The sequence below is a fragment of the Lontra canadensis genome, unplaced genomic scaffold (assembly GCF_010015895.1).
Source record: "Lontra canadensis isolate GAN:19392208 unplaced genomic scaffold, GSC_riverotter_1.0 scaffold122, whole genome shotgun sequence".
NCBI lineage: Eukaryota > Metazoa > Chordata > Mammalia > Carnivora > Mustelidae > Lontra > Lontra canadensis.
This window is the reverse complement of record NW_022631116.1, coordinates 2,314,891-2,339,449: the sequence shown is the minus strand read 5'-3', so window position 1 is coordinate 2,339,449 and position 24,559 is coordinate 2,314,891. Positions and strand designations below refer to the sequence as shown.

At 43.9% G+C, this 24,559-nt stretch overlaps 1 protein-coding gene across 1 annotated transcript in view; it reads left to right on the top strand.

The window, feature by feature from the left end:
• PIGL (phosphatidylinositol glycan anchor biosynthesis class L) overlaps positions 1–6,904 on the top strand; it is a 62,491-nt gene extending 55,587 nt beyond the window's left edge. Inside the window, exons 5-7 of the mRNA XM_032841368.1 lie at positions 454–485; positions 1,973–2,106; positions 6,644–6,904. Of these exons, the coding sequence (XP_032697259.1) occupies positions 454–485; positions 1,973–2,106; positions 6,644–6,742 (265 nt within the window). The 3' untranslated portion in view covers positions 6,743–6,904. The remainder of the gene's footprint in view (positions 1–453; positions 486–1,972; positions 2,107–6,643) is intronic.
• Positions 6,905–24,559: the final 17,655 nt, after the last annotated feature.

Here is a 24,559-nt window from a genome sequence, read left to right as displayed (position 1 = left end):
CCCACAAAATCCATGCAAACATGAATCCAGACAAACATGAAATTCCAGAGACTGTCAGGCAACATGAGACTTATATGTCATCCTGAGCTCAGGAGCAGAATGGGAGTCTGGGGTACAAGGAGAGGAAGACCATTAGCAGGAAGATTGAAATGTTTGGAAAACAAAGATAGCCCTTTTATCCCGATAAGTTTCTTAGATAAAAAGGAATCTCTATGACTAGTTCTCTTCCTGGTACAGGCCCATTTCCAGTGTAAGTTCAGGTGGCTGGGGGGCAGGTGCAAAGTGGTTTTCCTGAATTTGATGGCTTTTGATTGCTTTTAACTCAAGGTAACTTACATGCCATTGTAGCCCATACTGGAGAGGCCTACCCTTGACCCCTGTACTCTGAAGACTCTTCCTGTTAACTGCAAAGGAATTCTTACTCTCTCTCACTCCTGTCCTTTCCTCCTCCAGGACCCTCCACTCAGAAGGGAAGTTACCTGAAGGTAAGTGGTCTGTTTTGCCAAAGTCTGCTAATTACTATCCCTCTAAGAAACTTATTGAGTGAAAATTGTAAATATATGGAGAATTGCCCTAGGTCAAGCCAAGGGGCTGGGGAGGCTGGGTCACACTCCTCTTGACCTAGCTCAATGTGTCTGTCCATGTGGGTCCTCAGTCCTTAAAACCAGGTTGTCTCCATTGGGAAGTCCCCTGCCAGCCAGGCAGCCTCTGGGTGTGAGGGGAGGCCAGAGGTGTTAGGAACACAAAGCCAATAGGAGATACATGTAAAAAGAGACTTATTATAAAACTTGACTCATCCAAGTACAGAAGCTGAGAAGTCTCACAGTCTGCCTTCTGCAAACTGGGGCCCCAGGAAAGCTGGTGGTGTCAGTCAGTCTGGGTCCAAAGGCCTGAGAAGTAGGAGAGCCAGTGGTGTAAATCCCGGTCCAAGGGCAGGAGATGACCAGTGTCTCAGCTCAAGAGTCAAGCAGAAAAGAACAAATTCTCCCTTCTTCTATCTATTCTTCTATTCAGGCCCTTGGAGAATGGGACCATGCCCACCCTCACTGGGGGGAGGGCTATCTGCTTTCCTGAGTCCACTGATTTAAATGTTAGTCTCATCCACAAATACCCTCCCAGGCACACCCAGAAGTAATCAGCCAAATATCTGGGTAGCCTATGACCCAGTTGAGTTGACACATGAAATTAACCATGACCCCAGGCCTTGCCCGCTCATCTGTCTAGCTTTCTTCCCAGGTGGGTCTTTTCTCACCTCTAATGTTCTTTCAGTCTGTCCATCTAAACTCCCATCCCAGCCCCCATCACTTAGCCAGGGTGCAAACAGCTGATGAGTGTTTGAGGGGTTCACCTACTTGAAAGGTGTTTGACCCCACTTGGCCATTTACTGTGTGACACTGAGGCTTAACCTCTCTAGGCCAGTTTCTGGTCTGTCGGTGGGAATAGGAGACATCCCTCAGGAGCGACAAGATGATGACGCAAGTGAGAACACAGTCGGGTGTGCTCTTTCTGAGTGGGCCGATACCAGCCCCGTGAGACAGGCTTCCACATTGTCAACACCACTTTACAGATGAGAAAACTGAGTCTCAGAGAGCAGAAGGCACTTTCCCAAGTCTGTCAGGTCTTCAGCATCAGAGCAGGAGCTAGGTCTCTTGCCTCCCAATCCCAAAATTCTGGTCTTTATCGCCTTTCCCTTGGCCTTGAAGTAGCCAGTCTCCAACCTCTAGCAACCACCTTAATCTTGCTAGGGCTTGAGTAGAGGGCTGCCGGCCAGATGTTCTGTGGTCCTTTCACTCTTCCTGTCTGTGAGAACGATGGGCAAAGAGCACCTTTGGTGCTACCGAGACATCTGGCTACTCCGTGGCCATGGTTTTGCCCTGCCCTGAGCCCCAAAGGAGGGGTAGGGTGCTCAGGTGAAATCTGCCTGGAAGCAACAAGACTCTTCACTTCTCCCCTCTCCGCCTCCCCCAACCAGGGTGCTCGGTGCTCACGCTTCAGTCAGTGAATGTGTTGCGCAAGTACATCTCCCTTCTGGACCTGCCCTTTTCTCTGCTTCATACCCGGGATGTCCTCTTCGTGCTCACCAGCAAAGAAGTGGCACAGGCCAAGGTGAGGATTGTGAATTCCCCGACACCCTCCCTCCAGATCTCTGTCCCAGACCCCCTGGCCCCCCACGACCCCTAAGTGAAGACCTTCCGTAGTGGCTTAGCATCTGAGTGTCAGGACTATCCAGCTAGACCTTGGCAGTCATAGCTTCTCAGGGACTTTTGCCCTTTTTTCTGATCATAAACGTAATACATTATTTTTAAAAGTAAAAATATAATGTTCGTTGTAGGACATCTAGAAATACTTTATATAAAAGCATCAAGAAGAAAATAAAGATAATCAATAAAAATTACCCTGAATGCTACCACTCAGAGAAAATCATTGCTAACATATATATTTTTTTTTATTTTATTTTTTTTTTTTAAGATTTTATTTATTTATTTGACAGACAGAGATCACAAGTAGACAGAGAGGCAGGCAGAGAGAGAGAGGGAAGCAGGCTCCCTGCTGAGCAAAGAGCCCGATGCGGGACTCGATCCCAGGACCCTGAGATCATGACCTGAGCCGAAGGCAGCGGCTTAACCCACTGAGCCACCCAGGCGCCCTAACATATATATTTTTTTAATGGGATTCACGGTGCCTACTATTTAAAACCTGTCCTAACAACATTATGACGATTTTCTTCTATGTCATTATACATTAGAATTTTAATGGGTGCCTGCATTCCACTGTAAGGATGTACAGAGAGGAACTCAGACCTGCCAGGACCCCCTGTAAAGAGCCAATAGGATAGACCACCAGAGGCTTATTTACCTGCTGAGGAAATGTCAGGCCCAGCAAAGGCCTCATAGTGAAAACTCTTAGCTGTCCAAGGGGCGGGTGATTCTGAAAACCACAGAGTTAGGGAGTTAAGGAGAATTGATCCAATCTGCCTCCACGTGTGACTAGAGTGGGACTATATATTATATATAATGTATTTCGTATATATATATTGCATTATGTATTATGTATAATATATAATTATATATTGTATATATACAATTTATATATATACAATTTTATATATTTTTATATTTTATATATTTTTATATAATTATATATGTACAATATATTAAATATATACATACAAAATATACATTTTATATGTATATGAAATTATATATATACAATATATACATATAATACATTATATATATAATATAGTGTGACTATATATTATATATAATATTTGTATAATATATGTAATTATAGTTAAAGTTTTATTATTATTATTTTGCTTAGCTTTATTTTCTGAACTGTCTGTGATACACATTTATACCTACTACAAGGCACTTTGCTAGATACTGAGAATGCAACACTGACCAGAAACATGAATTCTCCTTTGTTTTATTTGATAGTTCCTTACTTTCTGTTCTTTATTTATGTCCTTCTACTTTATTCAGATTTTACACTGTTTTTTCTTTTTTTTAATATCTTGGACTGAAAAGGTTAGCTTTTTTCCCCATTTTCAATCTTTTTTTAAAAATACACTTTAATACTATTAATTTCCCTTGAAGTATTTCTTTAGCTGCACCCCACAAGTTTTGATACACACTTCTACTGTCACTCAGTTATAAGTAACTTACAGTTTCTATTTTGAGTTCCTCTTTAATACATGAGGCTTTTAAGGGTGTATTTTCGAGTTTACAAATGCGTGCGTGCGTGTGTGTGTGTGTGTGTGTGTACCATCAATCCTCATTATCCACAGGTTCCATCTTTGCAAATGCGCCTACGTGCTAAAATTTACTCGTAACCCCAAAATTAATATGGGGCTTTTGTGGTCATTTGTGGACATGCGTATCTGCAGGGCAGTGAGGTTTTAAGTTGCCACCAATGCACACACCCAGGTTCCCCGCTGAGGTTGAACAAGGTGACCCTCTGCCTTCTTGTTTCAGCTCTGCGAACAAGTATCCCCTCTTCAGTATTTTTGGTGACACATTGTTCTCATTTTTGTGCTTTTTGTTGGTGATTTTACTATTTTAAATGTCTTCTGAGTAAGCCATTCAAGTGCTGTCTAATGATTCTAAGGGCGAGCTAGATAAGCTTCATTCATGCATGAGTTACAGCCCTATTGGCTGTGAATTTGGTGAATGAATTGATAACATAATATTAAATAAGTCATCTTTAAACAGAAACCCACATAAAACAAGGTTATGTACTGATCAGTTGATGAAAATATTGAGACCAGAGGCTCTCAGGGACCAAAACCATTATTTCCCCTAGGAACAATGATATGGTATTCAAGTGTTTGCAGTAACTTTATAGAAGGTAGCTACCAGAACACGAATTATCCTGTAGCCTTTTTATTATTGATTTAGAATTGAATTGCTTCCTGGTCACTACATGTGGCTTGTGTCATACTGGTTTTTTAAAAACTTACTGAGAATTCCTTAGTGAATGACCTACTTTATGATCAGTTTTTGTAAATGTTAACGTGTTATCTAAAAAGAATGTGTGTGCTCTGTGGTTTTTGTTTGAGATACTAGATATAACCACCAGAGCTTAGTACATATATCAGTCACAACTTGTGTATTCTAACCGCTTTTTAACTTTTTTTTAAACTATCTTTTTAAGATTTTATTTATTTAATAGAGAAAGAGACTGAGAGAGAGCCTGAGCAGTGGGAGGGGCAGAGGGAGAAGCAGACTCCCCACTGAGCAGGGAGCCCGATGCAGGACTTGATCCCAGGACCCTGAGATCATGACCTGAGATGCTTAACTGACTGAGCCACCCAGGGGTCCCATGTTCAGAAATTTATGAGCAAGAATGTTAGTATAATTTATGATAGTCAAAAAGGGAACTAATAGGGACGCCTGGGTGGCTCAGTGGGTTAAACCTCTGCCTTCAGCTCAGGTCATGGTCTCAGGGTCCTGGGATCGAGCCCCACATCAGGCTCTCTGCTCAGCAGGGAGCCTGCTTCCCTTCCTCTCTCTCTGCCTGCCTCTCTGCCTACTTGTGATCTCTGTCTGTCAAATAAATAAATAAAATCTTAAAAAGGAAAAAAGGGAACTAATATTCAGCAGATGAATTGATGGTAGTACTGGATAACCTACAAAATCATATCTTTGAAGGAAATGTAGTGGAAATGCTCCAAAAAGGAGGGGAGGCATAGAAAAAAATTTGATGTTTTGTATTCCCTTGGAAAAGTAATAGAAAAACAGTTTGTAAGAAAACAAATGGACAGTAAGTGTCTATTGTATTGAATGGGTACTGAAAAGCTGTTGAAATGTTAGGGAACCCAAAAATTAGACCACTGGGGGCAGGATGATTTGGGAGACTCATGTGACTTGGTAGCTGCTAAAAACAGACAAGTCAAGTGTGTCTGGGCTACAAAGTTCATCCCTTCTCTCAATGTTTTGTTTTTGTTTTTTTTTTAAGATTTTATTTATTTATTTGACAGACAGAGATCACAAGTAGGCTGAGAGGCAGGCAGAGAGAGAGGGGAAAGCAGACTCCCTGCTGAGCAGAGAGCCCGATGCGGGGCTTGATCCCAGGACCCTGGGATCATGACCTGAGCCCAAGGCAGAGGCTTAACCCACTGAGCCACCCAGGCACCCCTCTCTCAATGTTTTTCTAAAATAAACATTTTGGGGACACCTGGGTGGTTCGGTTGGTTGGGCATCTGCCTTCGGCTTGGGTGGTGATCCCAGGGTCCTGGGATCAAGTCCCACTTCGGGCTCCCTGCTCAGTGAGGAGTCTGCTTCTCCCTCTCCCTCTGCCACTCCCCGTGCTTGTGTTCTCTCTCTGACAAATAAATAAATAAAATCATAAAAAAATAAAAATAAAATGAGTTCTTTACATAAAGGTCTTCAATGATAATAGCTCAGAGAGGCAGTTGACTTTTGGTACTTAGAGAAAAGCAGGCAGGAAATATTTATATATTATATCTAGTTTCATATATATATTTATATACATATATAAATATATATTATATATAATATAATAAATATATATGTATTTCATATATATTTATCTATGTTATATCTAGTTTCATCAGTCGCTATGATCTATGGTTTAAAACTGAACTACTCTAGGTCTAAATAACAAGATAATACACATTTTGGCAAGGAGAACCCCACACCCATGGGTACACTTTGGTGTGAATGTGTCTCTGTGCCTTCTATTTCTTCTCTTCCTCTTTCTTCCAGCTTCCGTAATTCAGAGGAGCGTGAGCACAATAATGTAGCTCACTTCCCATAAAACCTCCTCGTACATTTGATCTATACGATGTAGGGAAGCAAAGAAATTAAGAATGTGGGCTTCAGGGTCATTCACGTGGCTCTGGCTTCAGACACCAGCCGTGTTGTCTAAGCTGAGGTGATGCATGGAGACTGCGCGCGCGCTGTGGCCGCCATTACTATCCTGTGAGTTTATCACTGGGTTGTCGGTAGGAGGTGGGACAGGGGAGGCAGCGATGGGAGGCCCATCCGGAGAGCTTCACTCGTCCCAGGGAGAAGCCAGAGTAGGCTACAGCATGAGCTGAGCTCGTGGGAAGAAGCAGTTCAGGTGAAGAAAGAGGGAGTGAAACAGTTCCATGACCAGGCCTCTCTGCTTCTCCTAGAGAGCCATGTCCTGCCACCACAGCCAGCTGCTCTGGTTCCGCCGCCTCTACGTGCTCTTCTCCAGGTACATGAGAATCAACTCCCTGCACTTCCTCTGAAGCCTGGAGGGGTCTTCAGGCTAAGGAACACAGGGAGAAGCAAAGACCAGAATGCCTGGGCCCGGGCCTTGAGCTGGCGGGTCAGCCTGAACTGAAGGAGAGCCCCATGGGGGGAGCCTTCCAGAGCTCTGCGGGTCCGCGCTGAGAAGCTCTAACTCTAGGGGGGCCATGTAGGCCAATGGGTGGTCCTAATGTCAGCTTCTTCCTCTGAGGAGAAAGCCCCACAGCAGCCCAAACTGAACCAACCCCAGGATACCAGTAGCTACCCTGACAGCTTCTCAAGTTCTTCTGGAAAACACGCTACATAATGGCACCATGTCAGTCAGGCATCTACCACAGAGCCTGCTGTGATGATAAATGCTCCGAAAAGTGCTCCCAGATCACTTCTCAGAGGCCATGAGGCAGAATTTTTATGTTGTTTCCAAAACAGCCTCACCAAGCACACACACGAGCAGCCCCTACAGAGAGTGAGTTCAGCCATTATTACTTTGATTCACATCGTGGCCTCTGTATCAAGTTTGAGTCCCAAGGAAGCTTCTCTACTTAACCTCACAGTCGTTAAACGGACTGGGGCTCCCGAAGGCCAGAGGCCGACCACGACGCCCACCATTTCCTGCTCAGATTATTACAATGTGAACCTGCCCGGAAGGAGCGTCCAGTCAAATAGCTCAGCTCCCAGTCTTTTGAGGGAAGGAGGAAACAGGAAGACAAATCAGGAACTTTTGTGTGTTGTTGGCTTTTTTTTTTAACCCTCAACCAAAACTAAACAAAACCAAAATGCTGATGTCGTAAAATTGTGCTACAGACAAAAGCAGTCTGAGGGGTCTGGCTTGGAAACTACTCCCACGGCCCAGCCAACGGTCCAGGGAAGTGGCCCGAGGCTGGGAAGCTTAGGGGTCAAGGGCACAGGCTCTGCATACTGCTGTGAGGCCAGATTTAGCAACAGCGTAATCACAGACAAGGTGTTTAACCTTTGTCTGACTCAGTTGTCTCGTGTGCAAAAGGGAGCGCGGTCACAGTACCAACCTCAGAGGAGACTAAGCCTGGTGGGCGCCCAGGAAAGGGTCTGGCGCGCAGTCAGGGCCCAGGAAAGGTGAGTCGCTGGTGTTCGGAGATGCATAAGCAGCCCCAACGCAGAGGGACTCGCAGGAGTTGAAGTCCTGACACAAAAAGGACCTTGGTGCACATTGTCCAGGGGTATCCTTTCTGGCTCTTGGTGGAAGGCCTGCACTGCTGTCTCCATAGCAACAGGTTACAGACCTGCTCTCTTGATGCCTCCTATGGGCCAAATGGTACTAAGCCAGAGAACAGGCCCTAAAACAGGAGTCTGAAATGCAAATCTGGTTATGTTATCGGTCTACTTAAAATCTGTCAGTGGCTCCTAATAGCCTCCTTAGAAACTGTGAGAAAAAATCAGCCACTGATGCTAGATGGTGTGGGGGGGATGGGGGCAGGGGACAAGCTGCCTCCTGTCCTGCTTCTGATAAGACAGGCCCTGGGCCAGTCTCTCCAGACTGCAAGTCTCAGTATGTATTAAGAGCTTATAAAATACCCAAACCCTGGGGTGCCTGGTGGCTCAGTGGGTTAAGCCTCTGCCTTCAGCTCAGGTCATGATCTCAGGGTCTTGGGATCAAGTCCCGCATCAGGGAGCCTACTTCCCCCTCTCTCTCTGCCTGCCTCCTTGCCTACTTGTGATATCTGTCTGTCAAATAAATAAATAAATTTTTTAAAAAAATACCTAAACCCTGTGACCTAAGGAAATACTTAAAAAATTAAAATTATATATACAGACATCATCACAGTATTATTTATAATACAATTTGAAAAATCCAGTGATGCAATCATATTTAGTAAGAAAGAGGAGTGTTTATGATAAATTTTTGAAAGCAGGTTAGGAATGGTACAATCTCATTTTAGTTAAACATACTTGCACAAATATGTGTGTATGTATACACCCACATAAAAGTGTATATATATATATAGAAAGAGAGATAGATATATATGCAAAAGGTAATTACTGGGGTGCCTGGCTGGCTCGGTTGGTAGAGCATGGGACTCTTGATCTTGGGGTGTCTTTGAGTTCAAGCCCCATGTTGGATGTAGAGCTTGCTTTTTTTTAAAGAAAGGTAATTGCTTATTAGTAAGGTCATCTTTCTAAAATGAACATTTATAATTTTAAAGGATTTTATTGTTCATTAATAGTTTTGATGTGATTATATACTTTTGATATAATGTAAAGCTAAAAAAAAAATATATGTATAGCCAGGGGCGTTGGGGTGGCTCAGTCAGTTAAACATCTGACTTCACCTCAGGTCATGATCTCAGGGTCCTGGGATCAAGTCCCACATGGAGTCCCACATCAGGCTCCCCCTGCTCTGGGCTCCCCCTGCTCTGCAGGGAGCCTGCTTCTCCCTCTCCCTCTGCCACTCCCCCTGCTTGTGCTCTCTCTGTCAAATAAATAAAATCTAAAAAAAAAAAAAAAAAAAAAAAAAGGAAATGCAACCCTTTGTGGGGAAAAATACGTATATGTCTACACATCCAATTGAGTGTAAATAAATGGGGTATTTCTGGTAACAGTGCTTCTCTGAAAAAGGAAATTGAGTGGGAGGAGGGGAAAGGAGACCTTTTTTTTTGTTCCTTTTGAATTTTATACCATGCATGTATATTCTCTATTCAAAAATACTCTAAAATATTAGAGGTTAGAAAGTTCTGTAGAATCATCAACAGTCACTGCTTCTGAGTGGTGGGACTAGAGTTATTTTTGGTTTTGTTTTACTGCCCAGGCCGGGTATTTCTTTGTAAATAAATTGAGGAAAAGTTTAGGTGGAAATGAAAACAAACTAGCATCTTTATTTCCTGGTGCCTGGAGCTTGATTCTGGTCCCCGTTGCTGGAGTGCAAGCTCCCCCACCCTGGCGCCCTCCAACCCAACACCCTCCCCTTGGGGTTCCCAATGGGAACAGAGCTAGGTTCTCTGTGGTGCCTGGAGAGAGCACTGGACAGCTGCACAGGAGGGAAGGATGCCCCTCAAAGCCACCCTGGAGTAGGATCTGCGCTCAGGTTAGGGGAAGGTGCTCTCCGTGGGCAGCGTAGCCCTGGAGACACCTGGTAAGTATGCCTCTGTGCCAGTTGTCAGAAAGCAGCCCTTCCCCCAGGCAGACATAGGCCCTCACCAGAGCACAACTTGGTGAGAGCAGCAGGGAGTACCAGCTCCGCCCCTGAGCCGAGTACTTGTATAGTTAACAACCTGCAAAACTGTACAACAGCCCTGAAGCCTAGAGCGAAGATCAGATGTGGTTTCTTCAAGGAGCCAGACAAGAAAAGAAGGAAGGAAGCAGAGGGGAGGGGGGGGAGGCAGATGAGGAGGGAATGAAGGGGCCAACCACACACACACACACACACACACACACACACACACACTCTTGACTAAAAATTCACCAGGAAGCGGGCTGACTCTACTTGCCCAGAGTCCTGGGAGGCAACTGTGGTTCAGAGAGGCCTGGTGGTTTGCCAGTTCTCAGCCCAGGCCCAGAAGAGCAGAAATCGCCTGGCCTCCCACCACTCCTTGCTTTGCCGAGGTTCAAGACCAAAGGTGAGTAGACCCAGTCCCCGAGGGCAACTCTCTTCCAAAGGGGCTCCCAAGGAAAAGAAGTCCCACCTGCTGTGGGCAGCTCTCTCAAAGGAACAGTTAATGGGAGACTTCATCAAAAACAACAATGAGTGGCTCCTGGGTGGCTCAGTGGGTTAAGCCTCTGCCTTGGGCTCAGGTCATGATCTCAGGGTCCTGGGATCGAGCCCTGCATCGGGCTCTCTGCTTAGCAGGGAGCCTGCTTCCTCCTCTCTCTCTGCCTGCCTCTCTGCCTACTTGTGATCTCTGTCTGTCAAATTAATAAATAAAAAAATCTTAAAAAAAAAAAAAATAACTACAATGAACGCTTAGGTCCTGGTCCAGACAAAAAAGAATGTTTCTCAGGAGAGGCCAAATCAGAATCTGGACTATCAAGTAGAAGACATATCTCGGAACCCAGAGGGCATTTCGCTTGGAAATGGAAATCGTGATGGAAAAAGGACTTGAAAAATACATCAAAGGAAAAAAAAAAGTCCAGGAGACCTAACATGTGAATAACGGGAGTTCAAGAAGCAGAAATATTGGGGCGCCTGGGTGGCTCAGTGGGTTAAAGCCTCTGCCTTCAGCTCAGGTCATGATCTCAGGGTCCTGGGATCGAGTCCCGCATCGGGCTCTCTGCTCAGCAGGGAGCCTGCTTCCTCCTCTCTCTGCTTTCCTCTCTGCCTACTTGTGATCTGTCTCTGTCAAAGAAATAAATAAAATCTTAAAAAAAAAAAAAAGCAGAAATAGTTACAGATGAGGGATAATACAGGGGAATTTACATCATCTGAAAGAGACTTGAGTCAGTGCATCAGAAGGGCGCACCATATTCTAGCCCGCTGTGATTTTTTTAAAAAAGATACACACGGGGGCGCCTGGGTGGCTCAGTCTGTTGAACTCGGGGTCCTGGGTTGGATTCCCTGCCAGGGTCCCTGCTCAGCGGGGGTTGGGGGGTGGGGGGTCTGCTTCGCCCTCTGCCCCTCCCCCACCCCCGCTGGTGCTCTCTCTCTGTCAAACAAGTAAAATCTTTAAACAATAATAAAATAAAAAGATGCACACGTGTGCTGCAAAATCCTACATTTCAAGTGGGGAGAGGATAAAAATATTGCAAAGATCTCTGGGTCCAAGGGGACGCTCTGGAAGAGAAGCATCTCGAAGACATAGACAAGTCCGGGGCTCCTGCGGGACAGCAAAGGTCACCACCTGCAGCCCTGAACAGTGTAGAATCCCAATTAAGGAAGGAGAAAAGAGGAAATGAAGAGAAAGTTACAAGCTTACACGCCTGCAAAACTTTAAAAAAAAAAAAAAGGAAGACAGGAAACAAAGCATAAAATGTAACAAATACAATGAATCAAATCAGGTATCAGCTACTTAAAAAAAAATTTTTTTTTTTTGAATGGGCTAATTTCCCTACCAAAACGGAGTTAGAAAACAAAATCTAGCAGCTAGAAGTGACAGAGGCTAAAAATAAAAGGTGAGTCACCTACCAAATACCAGGCAAAGGCACACAAAAACAGTGACAACACACAGCCAAGCATCTAAAAGCCTTAAACCTTGAGCAATGGGGGATATTTTAGACCCAGTACCAGCTTCACTCCAGGAGAGGATAGGCAGTAAATATCACAGCAGCCAGATACTTGCAACAAACTCCCTCAAAAATCCAAGTTCTTTGCTTGATTTTTTTTTTTTAAAGATTTTATTTAGGGTGCCTGGGTGGCTCAATCCATTAAGCGTCGGCCTTCCACTCAGGTCATGATCCCAGGGACCTGGGATGGAGCCCTGCCTCAGGCTCCCTGCTCAGTGGGGAGCCTGCTTCTCCCTCTGCCTGCTGTTCCCTCTGCTAGTGCTTGCTCTCTCTGTTAAATAAATAAAATCTTTTAAAAAACAAAAATAAAGATTTTATTTATTTATTTGAGAGAGAGAACACAAGTGGAGGGGGGGAGAGCAGAGGGAGAGGAAAAAGCAGGCTCCTCACCCAGCAAGAAGCTGGACGTGGGGCTCTATCCCAGGACCCTGCGATCATGACCTGAGCCAAAGGCAGACGCTTAACGACTAAGCCACCCAGGCACCCCCCACCCCAAGTTCTTTATTTAAAAAACAAAACACAGTAATAATGGAAGGCTCATGTTCTCTTGCTTGCTCTCTCTGTCAAATCAATGAATTAAATCTTTAAAAAAACACACAAATAGCTTTCAATAAGTTTATAAAATGACCCAAAAAACTCTACTTAGAAACCAAAAAACATCCTCCAAAATAACCTGCAGATCAAAGAGAAAATTACAAATTATCTAGGAGGTAATAAAAATTACACTTCGTATGAGACATATGTACTCTTTTGTTTTTAAGAAGATTGAAATTAGTGAACTATGGGATTCAGTTTAAGGAAATCAACAAGATAAACCAAGCAAAAGTAGCAAGAGGAATTTAATATGGATGAAAGAGAAAACAAATAAAAAGCTAGTGGAAAGGTAAATAAGTTTTCTTTGAAAAACCAAACAAGCCAATACCTGGCAAAGCCAATTCAGAAAAAAAAAAAAAAAAAGGAAAATGCAAGTGCTATTATTAGGAACAGAATGGATACTGTAGCCACAAAAATGGAAAAGACTGAAAAAATGATAGGAGATGTTAATTCAGGCCCATGGCAACAAAACTGGAAAATCTGCAGGAAATGGATGACTTCCTGGTAAATTTTGGACTACCGCTGAACTCTACCATAATGTCATAAATAGGGTCCAAGCATTTCAATTCCATAAAATGCAGGTTGCCTCACTGCATGATTAACAAAAAACAGTACTTTTTAGTCTTTCCAGGACTCGGGATCAGGCCACTCAGCACTACATCATCCGGGTTCCTAGGCGAAGGGAAGGGCACCCGCTTAGCGCAGTAATTGCAAGGCCCTGGGAGGGAGGGGAGATGAGCCAGGCTCTGTGCAGGGTTTGGACCCCAGGGCAGACTGATGGTGGCTGTTTCCTTCCACTGGAAAGTCTCACGCTGTCCCTCGCAGAGTAAAAAAATGCTGTCCAGCTGAGCAAGTCCCTGAGGTGGTCACGTCCAAATCTCCTTCCACGCTCACACTGTGGTACACCTTGGTCGCCCCACAGCTGAGAACAGGGACTAGGCTGGGGACACCAACTGGATCATATCCGGTGACAGGACCCCTTATTCATGGAATGAGATAGGACTAAAATGTACTTAAAAAAGAATAGGAGCACCTGGATGGCTCAGTAGGTTAAAGCCTGGGTGGCTCAGTGGGTTAAGCCTCTGCCTTCGGTCGGCTCAGGTCATGGTCTCAGGGTCCTGGGATCGAGCCCAGCATCGGGCTCTCTGCTCAGCAGGGAGCTTGCTTCCCTTCCTCTCTCTCTCTGCCTGCCTCTCTGCCTACTTATGATCTCTGTCTGTCAAATAAATAAATAAAACCTTAAAAAAAAAAAAAAGACAGTAAAGCATTTAGAAAATTCCATAAACTGGGGTGCCCTGGTGGCTCCGTCAGCTAAGCCTCCTACTTTTGATTTCAGCTCACATTGTGATCTCAGGGTCATGGAGTTGAACCCTGCGTCAGGGCTTGGAGCCTGCTTAAGATTCTCTTTCCCTCTGTCCCTCACCCCCTCTAAAAAAAAAAAAAAAAAAAGAGAGAGAGAGAGAGAATATTTCATAAATTTAGTTAATAAAGTAGCAGCAGAGTTTGAGAGGACCAATTCTGACTTTGAAAGAAGTTATACTGTGAGTAAAATGCCATCCAGCAGCATCGAATGCTACAGAGAAATTGTTCGTGAAAGGTAGAGTCAGGCAACTGATGCAGCAAATTTCACTGTTATCTTAAGAAATTGCCATGGCCACCCCAACCTCCAAAGCCACCAGCCTGATCAGTCAGCAGCCATCAACGTCAAGTTAAGACCCTCCACCAACAAAAAGATGACAACTCACTGAAGCTCAGATGATGGTTAGCATTTTTTAGCAATAAAGAGTTTTTTTGAAAGATTTTATTTATTTATTTCAGACAAAACGTACAAGAAGGGGGAGAGGCAGAGGGAGAAGCAGACTCCCCACTGAGCAGGGAGCCCAAGGCGGGACTCGATCCTGGGACTCCTGGATCATGACCTGAACCAAAGGCAGATACCATCCAACTGAGCCACCCAAGCTCCTGCAATAAAATATTTTTAATTAAGGTGTGTGCTTCTTTTCAGACATAATGTTAATATACACAATATAGTGTAAACATAATTTTATACGCACTAGGAAACCAAAAAATTCATTTGACTCATTTTATTGTAGTATTCACTTTATTGTGGCCGTCTGGAAACCAACCACCAGTATCTCTGGGGTATGCCTTTACAGACGCAAAAATGTAAAAGAAAATACTGGCCAATTGAATCCAGCAGGACATCAAAAGGAATATTGTTCCATGATGGAACAGGATATTATTCTAAAATGTCACAATGGTCTCACTTGGGGAAATGCATCAACAGAATTCATTATACTAACAAATTATGAAGAAAAGCCATATTCTTTTATTTATAGGTGCTGTGAGGTTAATAAAATTCAGTCACTGTTTCTGTAACAGTTTTTAAGAAAAACAGGAGAAAAGACTACAACTTAAGTAAAGACTATGTACCAAGACCCAGCAGTCCGAAACTAGGTGGACTTCGGGGGAATGAGGCTATCATCATCATCATCACCTAAGTTGATTTTCATTTTTGTTTTGTTTTTAAAGATTTTATTTCTTTATTTGACAAAGAGAGATCACAAGTAGGCAGAGAGGCAGGCGGCGGGGTGGGGGGGAAGCAGGCTCCCTGCTAAGCAGAGGTTCCTGATGCGGGGCTCGATCCCAGGACCCTGGGATCATGACCCGGGCCGAAGGCAGAGGCCTAATCCACTGAGCCACCCAGGCACCCCCATTTTTTTAATTTATTTATTAGAGAGAATGAGAGAGGGCATGAGAGGGGAGAAGGCTGGAGGGAGAAGCAGACACCCCATGGAGCTGGGAGCCCAATGAGGGACTCCATCCTGGGACTCCGGGATCATAACCTGAGCCAAATGTAGTCGCTTAGCCGAGTCACCCAGGCGCCCTACCTAAGTCACTTTGAAGGGTGAAGCCGATGAAGTAGAACAGAACACGAAAATAATCAGTCTAAGTGTTAGAAGAGATGGCTCTGTGTAGAAACCCAAGAGATGTCAACAAAATCTACCAAAATAAACAAGGAAATTTGTACGGCAACTGGGCATTTGCAAAAATCAAAGGATTTACTTTAATTGGCAAAAATGCAACAGATGTGAAAATAAAAAAGTCCCAGGGGTGCCTGGCTGGCTCGGTTAGAGGAGTGTGTTACTCTTGATCTCGGGTTCATGTGTTCAAGTCCCAGGTTGGGTGTAGAGATTACTTAAAATAAATTTAAAAATAAATAAAAATGTTTTAAAAATTCCATTCTCATCAACATCAGGAACTGCAAAAATGCCTCAGAATGAGTTTAACATAAAAGATATGAGGTCTATCTAAATTTTACAATCACTATTAAAATTCCAGCCATCTCTTTTTGGGCTGAAATTGACAAGTTGATCTTAAAATTCATATGGAATTGCAAGAGACTCAGAAGCCAAAAACAATCTTAGAGCAAAGTTGGAAGACTCACACATCCTGATTTCAAAAATTACTACAAAGACGTAAATGTAAGAGTCAAAGCTTTTCGACTCTTGGAAGGAAACACAGATGTAAATCTTTGAACTTGCATTATACAAGTTTTTTTTTTCTTTTCTTTTCTTTTTTTTAAGACTTTTTTTTTTAAGATTTTATCCATTTGATATATAGAGAGAGATCACAAGTAGATAGAGAGGCAGGCAGAGAGAGAGGAGGAAGCAGGCTCCCTGCTGAGCAGAGAGCCCGATGCGGGTCTCGATCCCAGGCCCCCGAGATCATGACCCGAGCCGAAGGCAGAGGCTTAACCCACTGAGCCACCCAGGCGCCCCTCTTTTATTTTTTTCTTAAGATTTTATTTATTTATTTATTTGAGAGAGAGAGAGAGAGTGAGCAGCAGGGAGAGGGAAAGAGAATCTGAAGCAGATTCCAGGCTGAGTGCAGAGCCCCACGCGGGGCCGGATATCACAACCACAAGATCAGCACCCCAGCAGAAACCAAGAGGCGAACACTTAACCAAATGAGCTACCCAGACACCCTGACCACAGTTTCTTAAATATGACAGCAAACATACAAGCAGAAGAAAAAATAGAAAACTTGTGCTTCAAAGGACACCATCAAGAAAATGAAATGAGGGTGCCTGGGTGGCTCAGTGGGTTGGGCCGCTGCCTTCGGCTCAGGTCATGATCTCAGGGTCCTGGGATCGAGTCCCGCGTCGGCTCTCTGCTCAGCAGGGAGCCTGATTCCCTCTCTCTCTCTCTGCCTGCCTCTCCGTCTGCTTGTGATCTCTCTCTGTCAAATAAATAAATAAAATCTTTAAAAAAAAAAAAAAAGAAAAGAAAATGAAATGAAGGGCGCCTGGGTGTCGTAGTCAGTTAAGCGTCAGCCTTCCACTCCGGTCATGATCCAGGGGTTCTGGGATTGAGCCCTGCATTGGCCTCCTTGCTCAGTCTGGAGCCTGCTTCTCCTTCTCCATCTGCCTGCCACTCCCTCTGCTTGTTCTCTCTCTCTCTCCGTCAAATAAATAAATAAAATCTTAAAAAAAAAAAAGAATGAAAATGAAATGGGAGAAAGTATTTGCAAATTGTTTATTTGATTAGGATCTAGTATCCAAAATATATAAAGAACCCTTAAAATTCAACAAAAAGACAACCTAATGAAAAAATAGGCAAAAGACATGAATATACAATTCTTCCAAAAGATACACAAATGGCCAACAATCACGAGAGCATCATTAGTCTTGAAGGAAATGCAAATACAAACACAATGAGAGGGGTGCCTGGGTGGCTCAGTCGTTAGGGTCTGCCTTCAGCTCAGGTCATGATCCCAGGGTCCTGGGATCTAGACCCCCATTGGGCTCTCTGCTCGGTGGGAAACCTGCTTCTCTCTCTCCCATTCCCCCTGCTGTGTTCCCTCTCTCACTGCCTCTCTATATGTCAAATAAATAAAATATTACACACACACTATAAGATACTACTTGGCACCCACTAGGATGGCTATGATTAAAACAAACAGAATAACAAACACTGAATAACAAGACTTGGTGAGCATATGGAGCGATGAGAGCCCTCATGTATTTCTGGTGGGAATGTAAAATGGTGTAGCTACTGTGGAAGACAATTTCACAGTTCCTTAGTAACTTCAAGATTTCCTATAGGACCCAGCAATTGCACTTCTAGTTCTATACCCAAGAGAACTGGAAACATATGTTCATACAAAGACTTGTAAACGAGTGTTCAGAGCAGCCTCATTCATAAAACCCAAATGTCCATCCACTGATGAAAAGATAAACAAAATATGGCATTTTGTTTATTACTCCACCATAAAAAGAAATGAAGTCCCAACACACACTACAATGAGGATGAACTTTGGAAACGTGATGCTGAATGAACACCAGACACAAAGGCCACATATGGTAGATTCCGTTTATATGAAATGTCCAGAATAGGCAAACCCGTAGAGACAGAAAGAGATCAGTGGTTTCCAGGGCTTGGGAGTTGAGGAAAGGAGTGCCTGCCAACGAACACGGGGAGAGGAAAATGTGCTGAAGTTTGGACAACCTTGTGAATAGACTAAAATCCAGACCTCTTGGAAAGGGTGAATTATGGTATGTGAATTATATCTCGGTTCAAGAAATAGTGTGAACATAAGATTACATTAAAATGTTCTAGTTCCCTCTACGATACACTTGGCATCACTTTCGGAAACTGGTGATACTTGTCTGACATGCTAGCTTTGTAAATGCAAAGTAAACACGACAGACTACAAATCTTCTTTGTATTTTATTTTATTTTATTTATTTATTTTTAAATATTTTATTTATTTATGTGACAGAGAGAGAGACACCGTGAGAGAGGGAACACAAGCAGGGAGAGTGGGAGAGGGAAAGCAGGCTTCCCGCTGAGCAGGGAGCCCGATACGGGGCTTGATCCCAGAATCCTGGGATCATGACCTGAGCTGAAGGCAGACGCTTAACCAACTGAGCCACCCAGGCACCTCTGTTTTTGTTTTTTTTTTTAATTTTTTAAAAAGATTTTATTTATTTATTTGACAGAGAGAGAGAGATCGCAAGTAGGCAGAGAGGCAGGCAGAGAGAGAGGGGGAAGCAGGCTCCCTGCTGAGCAGAGAGCCCAATGTGGGGGTCGATCCCAGGACCCTGAGATCATGACCTGAGCCGAAGGCAGAGGCTTAACCCACTGAGCCACCCAGGTGCCCCTCTAAACAGTTTATTTATTTATTTATTTATTTATTTATTTATTATAAAATAACAGCTTTTTTAAAAAATTTTTTTCTTAAAGATTTTTATTTATTTATCTGACAGACAGATATCACAAGTAGGTGGGGGGCAGGGGCAGGAAGGTTCCCTGCTGAGCAGAGAGCCCCATGTGGGGTTTGATCCCAGGACTCTGAGATCATGACTGAACCAAAGGTAGAGGCTTAACCCACTAAGCCACCCAGGCACCCCTCAAAACAGTTATTTATTTATTTATATGAAGATATTTATTTATTTATTTATTTATTTATTTATTTATTTATTTGAGAGAGAGAGTGAGAGAGAGCCTGAGAGCTGAGAAGGTCAGAGGGAGAAGTAGACTCCCCATAGAGCTGGGAGCCCAGGACTCTCAGATCATGACCTGAGCCGAAGACAGTAACTTAACCAACTTAACCACCTGAGCCACCCAGGTGCCCCAAAACAGTTATTTAAAAAGAAAAAAAAAAAAAAAAAAGATATAAACACAAGAGTAAACCCATGTTGAACAGAAGAGAAGATCTGGACACAAATCCAAATTATCTAAAAACTACTCTATGATAAAGGTGATACTTTATTTTTTATTTTGTTTGTTTTGTTTTGAAAGTAGGCTCCATACCCAGCATGGGACCCAACACCGGGCTTGACCTCACAACCCTGAGATCAAGACTTGAGCTGAGGTCAAGAGTCAGATGTTTAGGGGCACCTGGGTGGCACAGTCAGTTGCGCACCCGACTCTTGGTTTATGCTCGGGTCGTGATGTCAGGGTTGTGGAACTGAGTCCTGCCTTGGGCTCTGTGTCCAAGCGGAGTCCTCTTGAGTCTCTCTGTCCCTCCCTCCCATGCTCTCTCTCTCTAAAATAAATAAATAAATCTAAAAAAACAAAAAAGAATCAGATGCTTAACTGACTGAGCCAACCAGGCACCCCAATAAAGGTGGCATTTTAATTCAATGAGAAAGCATTTTGTTGTTGTTTTTTGTCAGCTTATTTTATTTTTATTTTCATTTTTTTCCTTTTTTTATTATGTTCAATTAGTAAGAAATTATTTAATGAAAGTGTATGGTTGGTCAGGCATTTGGAAGAAAAAACTCCCTGCTTTATACCAAATACAAAAATACATTCTAGAAGAATTATAGATTTTCATGTAGAAATCGAAATATTAAAATAACACTTAGGAAAATTTGGGGACTAAATGCATATGTACCTTGAAGTGGGGCAGACCTTCCCATCTAGGCTGGGAGCCTATAAGATATAAAGTAAAAGACAGGTATTTCACAACAAAAATTTTTAAAATGTTATAACACTCAAATCCAAATGCCCAACGATAAACATGAAAATCTCTTCAGCCTAAGTAGTAGCCAGAGCTAGCAAAGGAAAGCAAAAATGAAAATCCATTTTTCAGGGGCTCCTGGCTGTCTCAGTCCATAGAGCACGTGACTCTGAATATCGGGGCTGTGGGTTTGGGCCCCATGCAGGGTGTAGAATTACTTAAAAATAAAAATTAAAAAAGAAAGAAAATCCATTTATCACTGAAGGTGGCGATTGGACTAGGGTGGGAGAGGTTTCTAGGAAGGAAATTGAAGACTGCAGAGGACATGAATAGGTATTTCTCTCTCACACACACACACACACACCATAAATGGGGAAAAAAAAATCACACTACTAACAAAAGAAACACAAAATGCCACTTTTCATTTTTCTAATGTGTAAAGATTTCTATAAATAATAATGCCCAGTGATCTGTGGGTGAGGGTATGGACACATGTATGCTGCTGGAGGAAACACAAGATGGTAGAACCCTCTGGAAATCAGTATATCAAAAAACATTCAAGATGTATGTATCCCTTGACTCTGCAATTCCACGTGCACGCATTTATTCTCAAGAAATAGAAACTAGGGGTGCCTGGGTGGCCTAGTTGCTCCAGTGTCTGCCTTTGGCTCAGGTCATGATCCCTGGGTCTTGGGATTGAGTCCTGCATCAGGCTCCCTGCTGAGCAGGGAGCCTGCTTCTCCTTATGGCCCTACCCCCACTCGTGCTCTCTTCTCTCTCCCAAAAATAAATAAGTAGTCTTTCTAAAAAAGGAATAAGGGGTGCCTGGGTGGCTCAGTGGGTTAAAGCCTCTGCCTTCAGCAAAGGTCATGATCTCGGGGTCCTGGGATCAAGCCCCACATCCGGCTCTCTGCTCAGCGGGGAGCCCGCTTCCTCCTCTCTCTCTCTGCCTGCCTCTCTGCCTGCTCGCGATCTATCAAATAAATAAAATCTTTAAAATAATTAATTAATTAATTTAAAAAGGAATAAAAGACACCCCCACAAAAACCCAATATATATGTTTTAAGTGCTACTACAAACATTTCAAAGCATACACAGAAAAGAAATTTTAAAAGGATAAATTAAAATTCCAACATTTTCTTCGCACAGATCAGGGGAGCGTTTCCTGGAGGATACATCCCTGGCCCTGGAGACCACCCATCTCGTCTGTGGGTGGTAAAAAGCATCGAGGTTAGCTGGTGCATAAAAGAATGTGTAAAGTCGTCGAATTCTGTGAAAAGTGACCCTTACATCAGCCTTTATGGAGAGACACACAGAGCGGGATGGAATAGCCCCTGGGGTTACAGAACGTTTACGTTCTTGGGACCACAAGAGGTTGGGGAACAAAAATAGAGCTCTAGTTTGGTCAGGGGTCCTGGTCTTGGTCTTGGTCTTGGTCTTGGTCAAGGCGGAGTCCTGCTTGTCCCCACTGTGTGGTTCTCACCCGTCAGTGGGGCTCCCGCCCCTTTTCTAACACTATAAAGAAAACCCACATGGAAAGTGGAGTCAGCAGTAATTAAAAGCTGATTAACATGTGGTCTAATTTTTTTTAAGATTTTATTTATTTATTGGACAGAGAGATCACAAGAAGGCAGGGAGGCAGGCAGAGAGAGAGGGGGAAGCAGGCTCCCCGCTGAGCAGAGAGGCTGATGTGGGGCTCGATCCCAGGACCCTGAGATCATGACCTGAGCCAAAGGCAGAGGCTTTAACACACTGAGCCACCCAGGAGCCGCCCCCCCCCCTTTTTTTACTTTAAATAGTGATTTTTTTTTAAAGGAAGTCATTTATTTATTTATTTATCGAAGAAGGGTCCACACCCAAGATGGGGTCCTACCAAGGACCCTGAGATCAAGAGTCGTATGCTCTGGGGACTGAGCCAACCAGGCTCCCCTAACATGTGGTCTAAGTAAGTGCACTGAGGAGAGGTCTGAGCAGTCTGGAAGAGGCAAGGTTGTACGGGAAAGAATTCTCATTCATCAGAGCCCGTGAGCTCAGAATGCTCAAGTGTGACTTCTCCCCAGACCCAGGTCAGATGGTCGCAGCATTGCTGCTGGAAGGAAACGCCAGGCAATAGCCAAATCGTACTCCCTCGGAACCCACAGGTCTGCCTGGAACCAGAGCAACCACAGAGGCCCATAGCCAAGGCTGCCCTAACTCCCTTGGGAGTGGGGGATGGAGGAACCAGCCTGGAGCTTCTCATCGGTCACGAAAGCAAGCACTGGCCCTTGGGCCTCCAGCTTTTAAAGGGAAGGCTGAGGGGCGCCTGGGTGGCTTAGTGGGTTAAGCCTCTCCCTTCGGCTCAGGTCATGATCCCGGGGTCCTGGGATTGGGCCCCGCATTGGGCTCTCTGCTCGGTCCCTCCTCTCTCTCCGCCTGCCTCTCTGCCTACTTGTGATCTCTCTGTCAAATAAATAAATAAAATTTAAAAATAAATAAATAAATAAAGGGAAGATTGATTTCAGGAAAGAAAAGAAGAATCTGAAAGATTTCCCATCACTTGCATATCCAGTAACTCAGCCAGCGGAGGCTGACTTGGGGAAATTCTTGGGAATCTTTAGAACCATTTCCTTCCTCTAGTGAATGCAGAAGACATACAACAATGATCCCCAAAGATCCAAGTATAAAAAGAGGCACAGGAGAGGATGTTCGCCGTCAATATTCACTGGAAATGAGAAACTGGAAGCTCACTTTTCCATGAAAAAAAACATGAACAAAACAACCAGTTGAATAAACTATATCCAGGGGCGCCTGGATGGCTCAGTGGGTTAAAGCCTCTGCCTTCGGCCCGGGTCATGATCCCGGGGTCCTGGGATCGAGCCCCGCATCGGGCTTTCTGCGTGGCGGGGAGCCTGCTTCCTCCTCTCTCTCTGCCTGCCTCTCTGCCTACTGTCAAATAAATAAATAAAATCTTAAAAAAAACAAAACAAAACTATATCCATACCATGCAATTCTACGTAACTGTCAATAATGAGGACATGTGTATTGACAGGAAAAGACCAAGATGTCATTAAAAAGGCAGGCTGCAGAAAAGGCCCAGGATGACGTCACTGAGGTTTCTGAAAGGTCCACAAAAGTGTTTTCATGCAATCTTGCAATAGGAAATGTAGATCAGGTACTCGTGTTTTCCCTGTATAATTTCCAACCAGCTCATTACAGCCTTAAAGTGCCATCGGCCGACTTGGAAGAGGTGGTGACCACACAGAACCCGAGTCCCTCTGTTCTTTCCTCTCCCTGTTCCGTCTCCTTGGCTAGTCTACTTTGCAAAGTCGATGCATGATTCATCAGTCTCCCTAAACAAAGAGCGAGTGTTTATTAAGCACGTGCCATTATGTACACACTCAGTGTTTGGGAGCGAAAGGAATGCTCTGGGAAAGTTGACTTAATTATAATAAGCGGCAATGGGGAGCAAGGTTTTGGGGGGGGTGGCACAGGGGAACCATTCAAAACGAGCCAGGTGTTCCTCATCCTGTTCAAAGCTATTTGGGGCCTCCCCAAAACCTGTAAAATAAAGGACAAATTCCTGAGCTTAATATCCAAGACTGTCCACAGTCCAGCTTCCAACATATTTTTCTGATCTCTTCTACTGCTTCCTCCCATCGGAAGGCTCCTGTCCAGTCTGGCTTTACTCTGGGCCCTGACCTCTGTTCACACAGTTACTTTTCCATTCGACCTTCCCAAATCTTGCTTCATGTGAAAATAGACTCCAGGTTGTTGTTTAATGGGTATAGAGATTTAGTTCTGGAAGACGGAGAGTTCTGGAGGTAGGCTGCACGAGTGTGAATGTAGTCAACACCGTTCAACTGGACAGTTACTGGTGGTTACGGTGGGGGGTACCTGGGCAGCTTGGTCCATTGGGCGTCTGCCTTCAGCTCAGGTCCTGGGATCGAGACCCGCATCGGGCTCCTTGCTCAGCAGGAAGTCTTCTTCTGCCTTCAGCCCTCCCCCAGTTTGTGTTCATTCAATCCGTCAAATAAATAAGTAAAAATCTTAAAAAAAAAAAAAGAAGACAGTTAAGATGGTCAATTTCATGTTATGGGTATTTGACCCCAATTAAAAAAAATAAAAATCAGAAGCCGATTTACCTTAAAAAAAAAAAAAAAAAGAAAAGAAAAAAGAAAAGGGGCACCTGGGGGCCTCAGTCATTAAGTATCTGCCTTCGGCTCAGGTCATGATCTCAGGGTCCTGGGATCGAGCCCCACATCAGGCTCCCTGGGAGCCTGCTTCTCCCTCTCCCACTCCCTCTGCTTGTGTTCCCTCTCTCGCTGTATCTGTCAAATAAATAAATAAAATCATAAAGAAGGAAAAAAAAAAAAACCTCCAGTGGTAGTTCCCCTGTTCTTCCTTACCCAGCCCTCTCTCTCCTCTGAACTCCTAGAGCTCTCATCTTTACAACTCACGTGGCTTTCGACCAGGCACAATCTTACAGGTGTTTCGTAACTATTCGTCTTCTCATCTCTCCCCGCCAGGTTGGTCGCACACGTTTTTTTTAAGGACTTTTTAAAAAATTTATTTATTTGACAGAC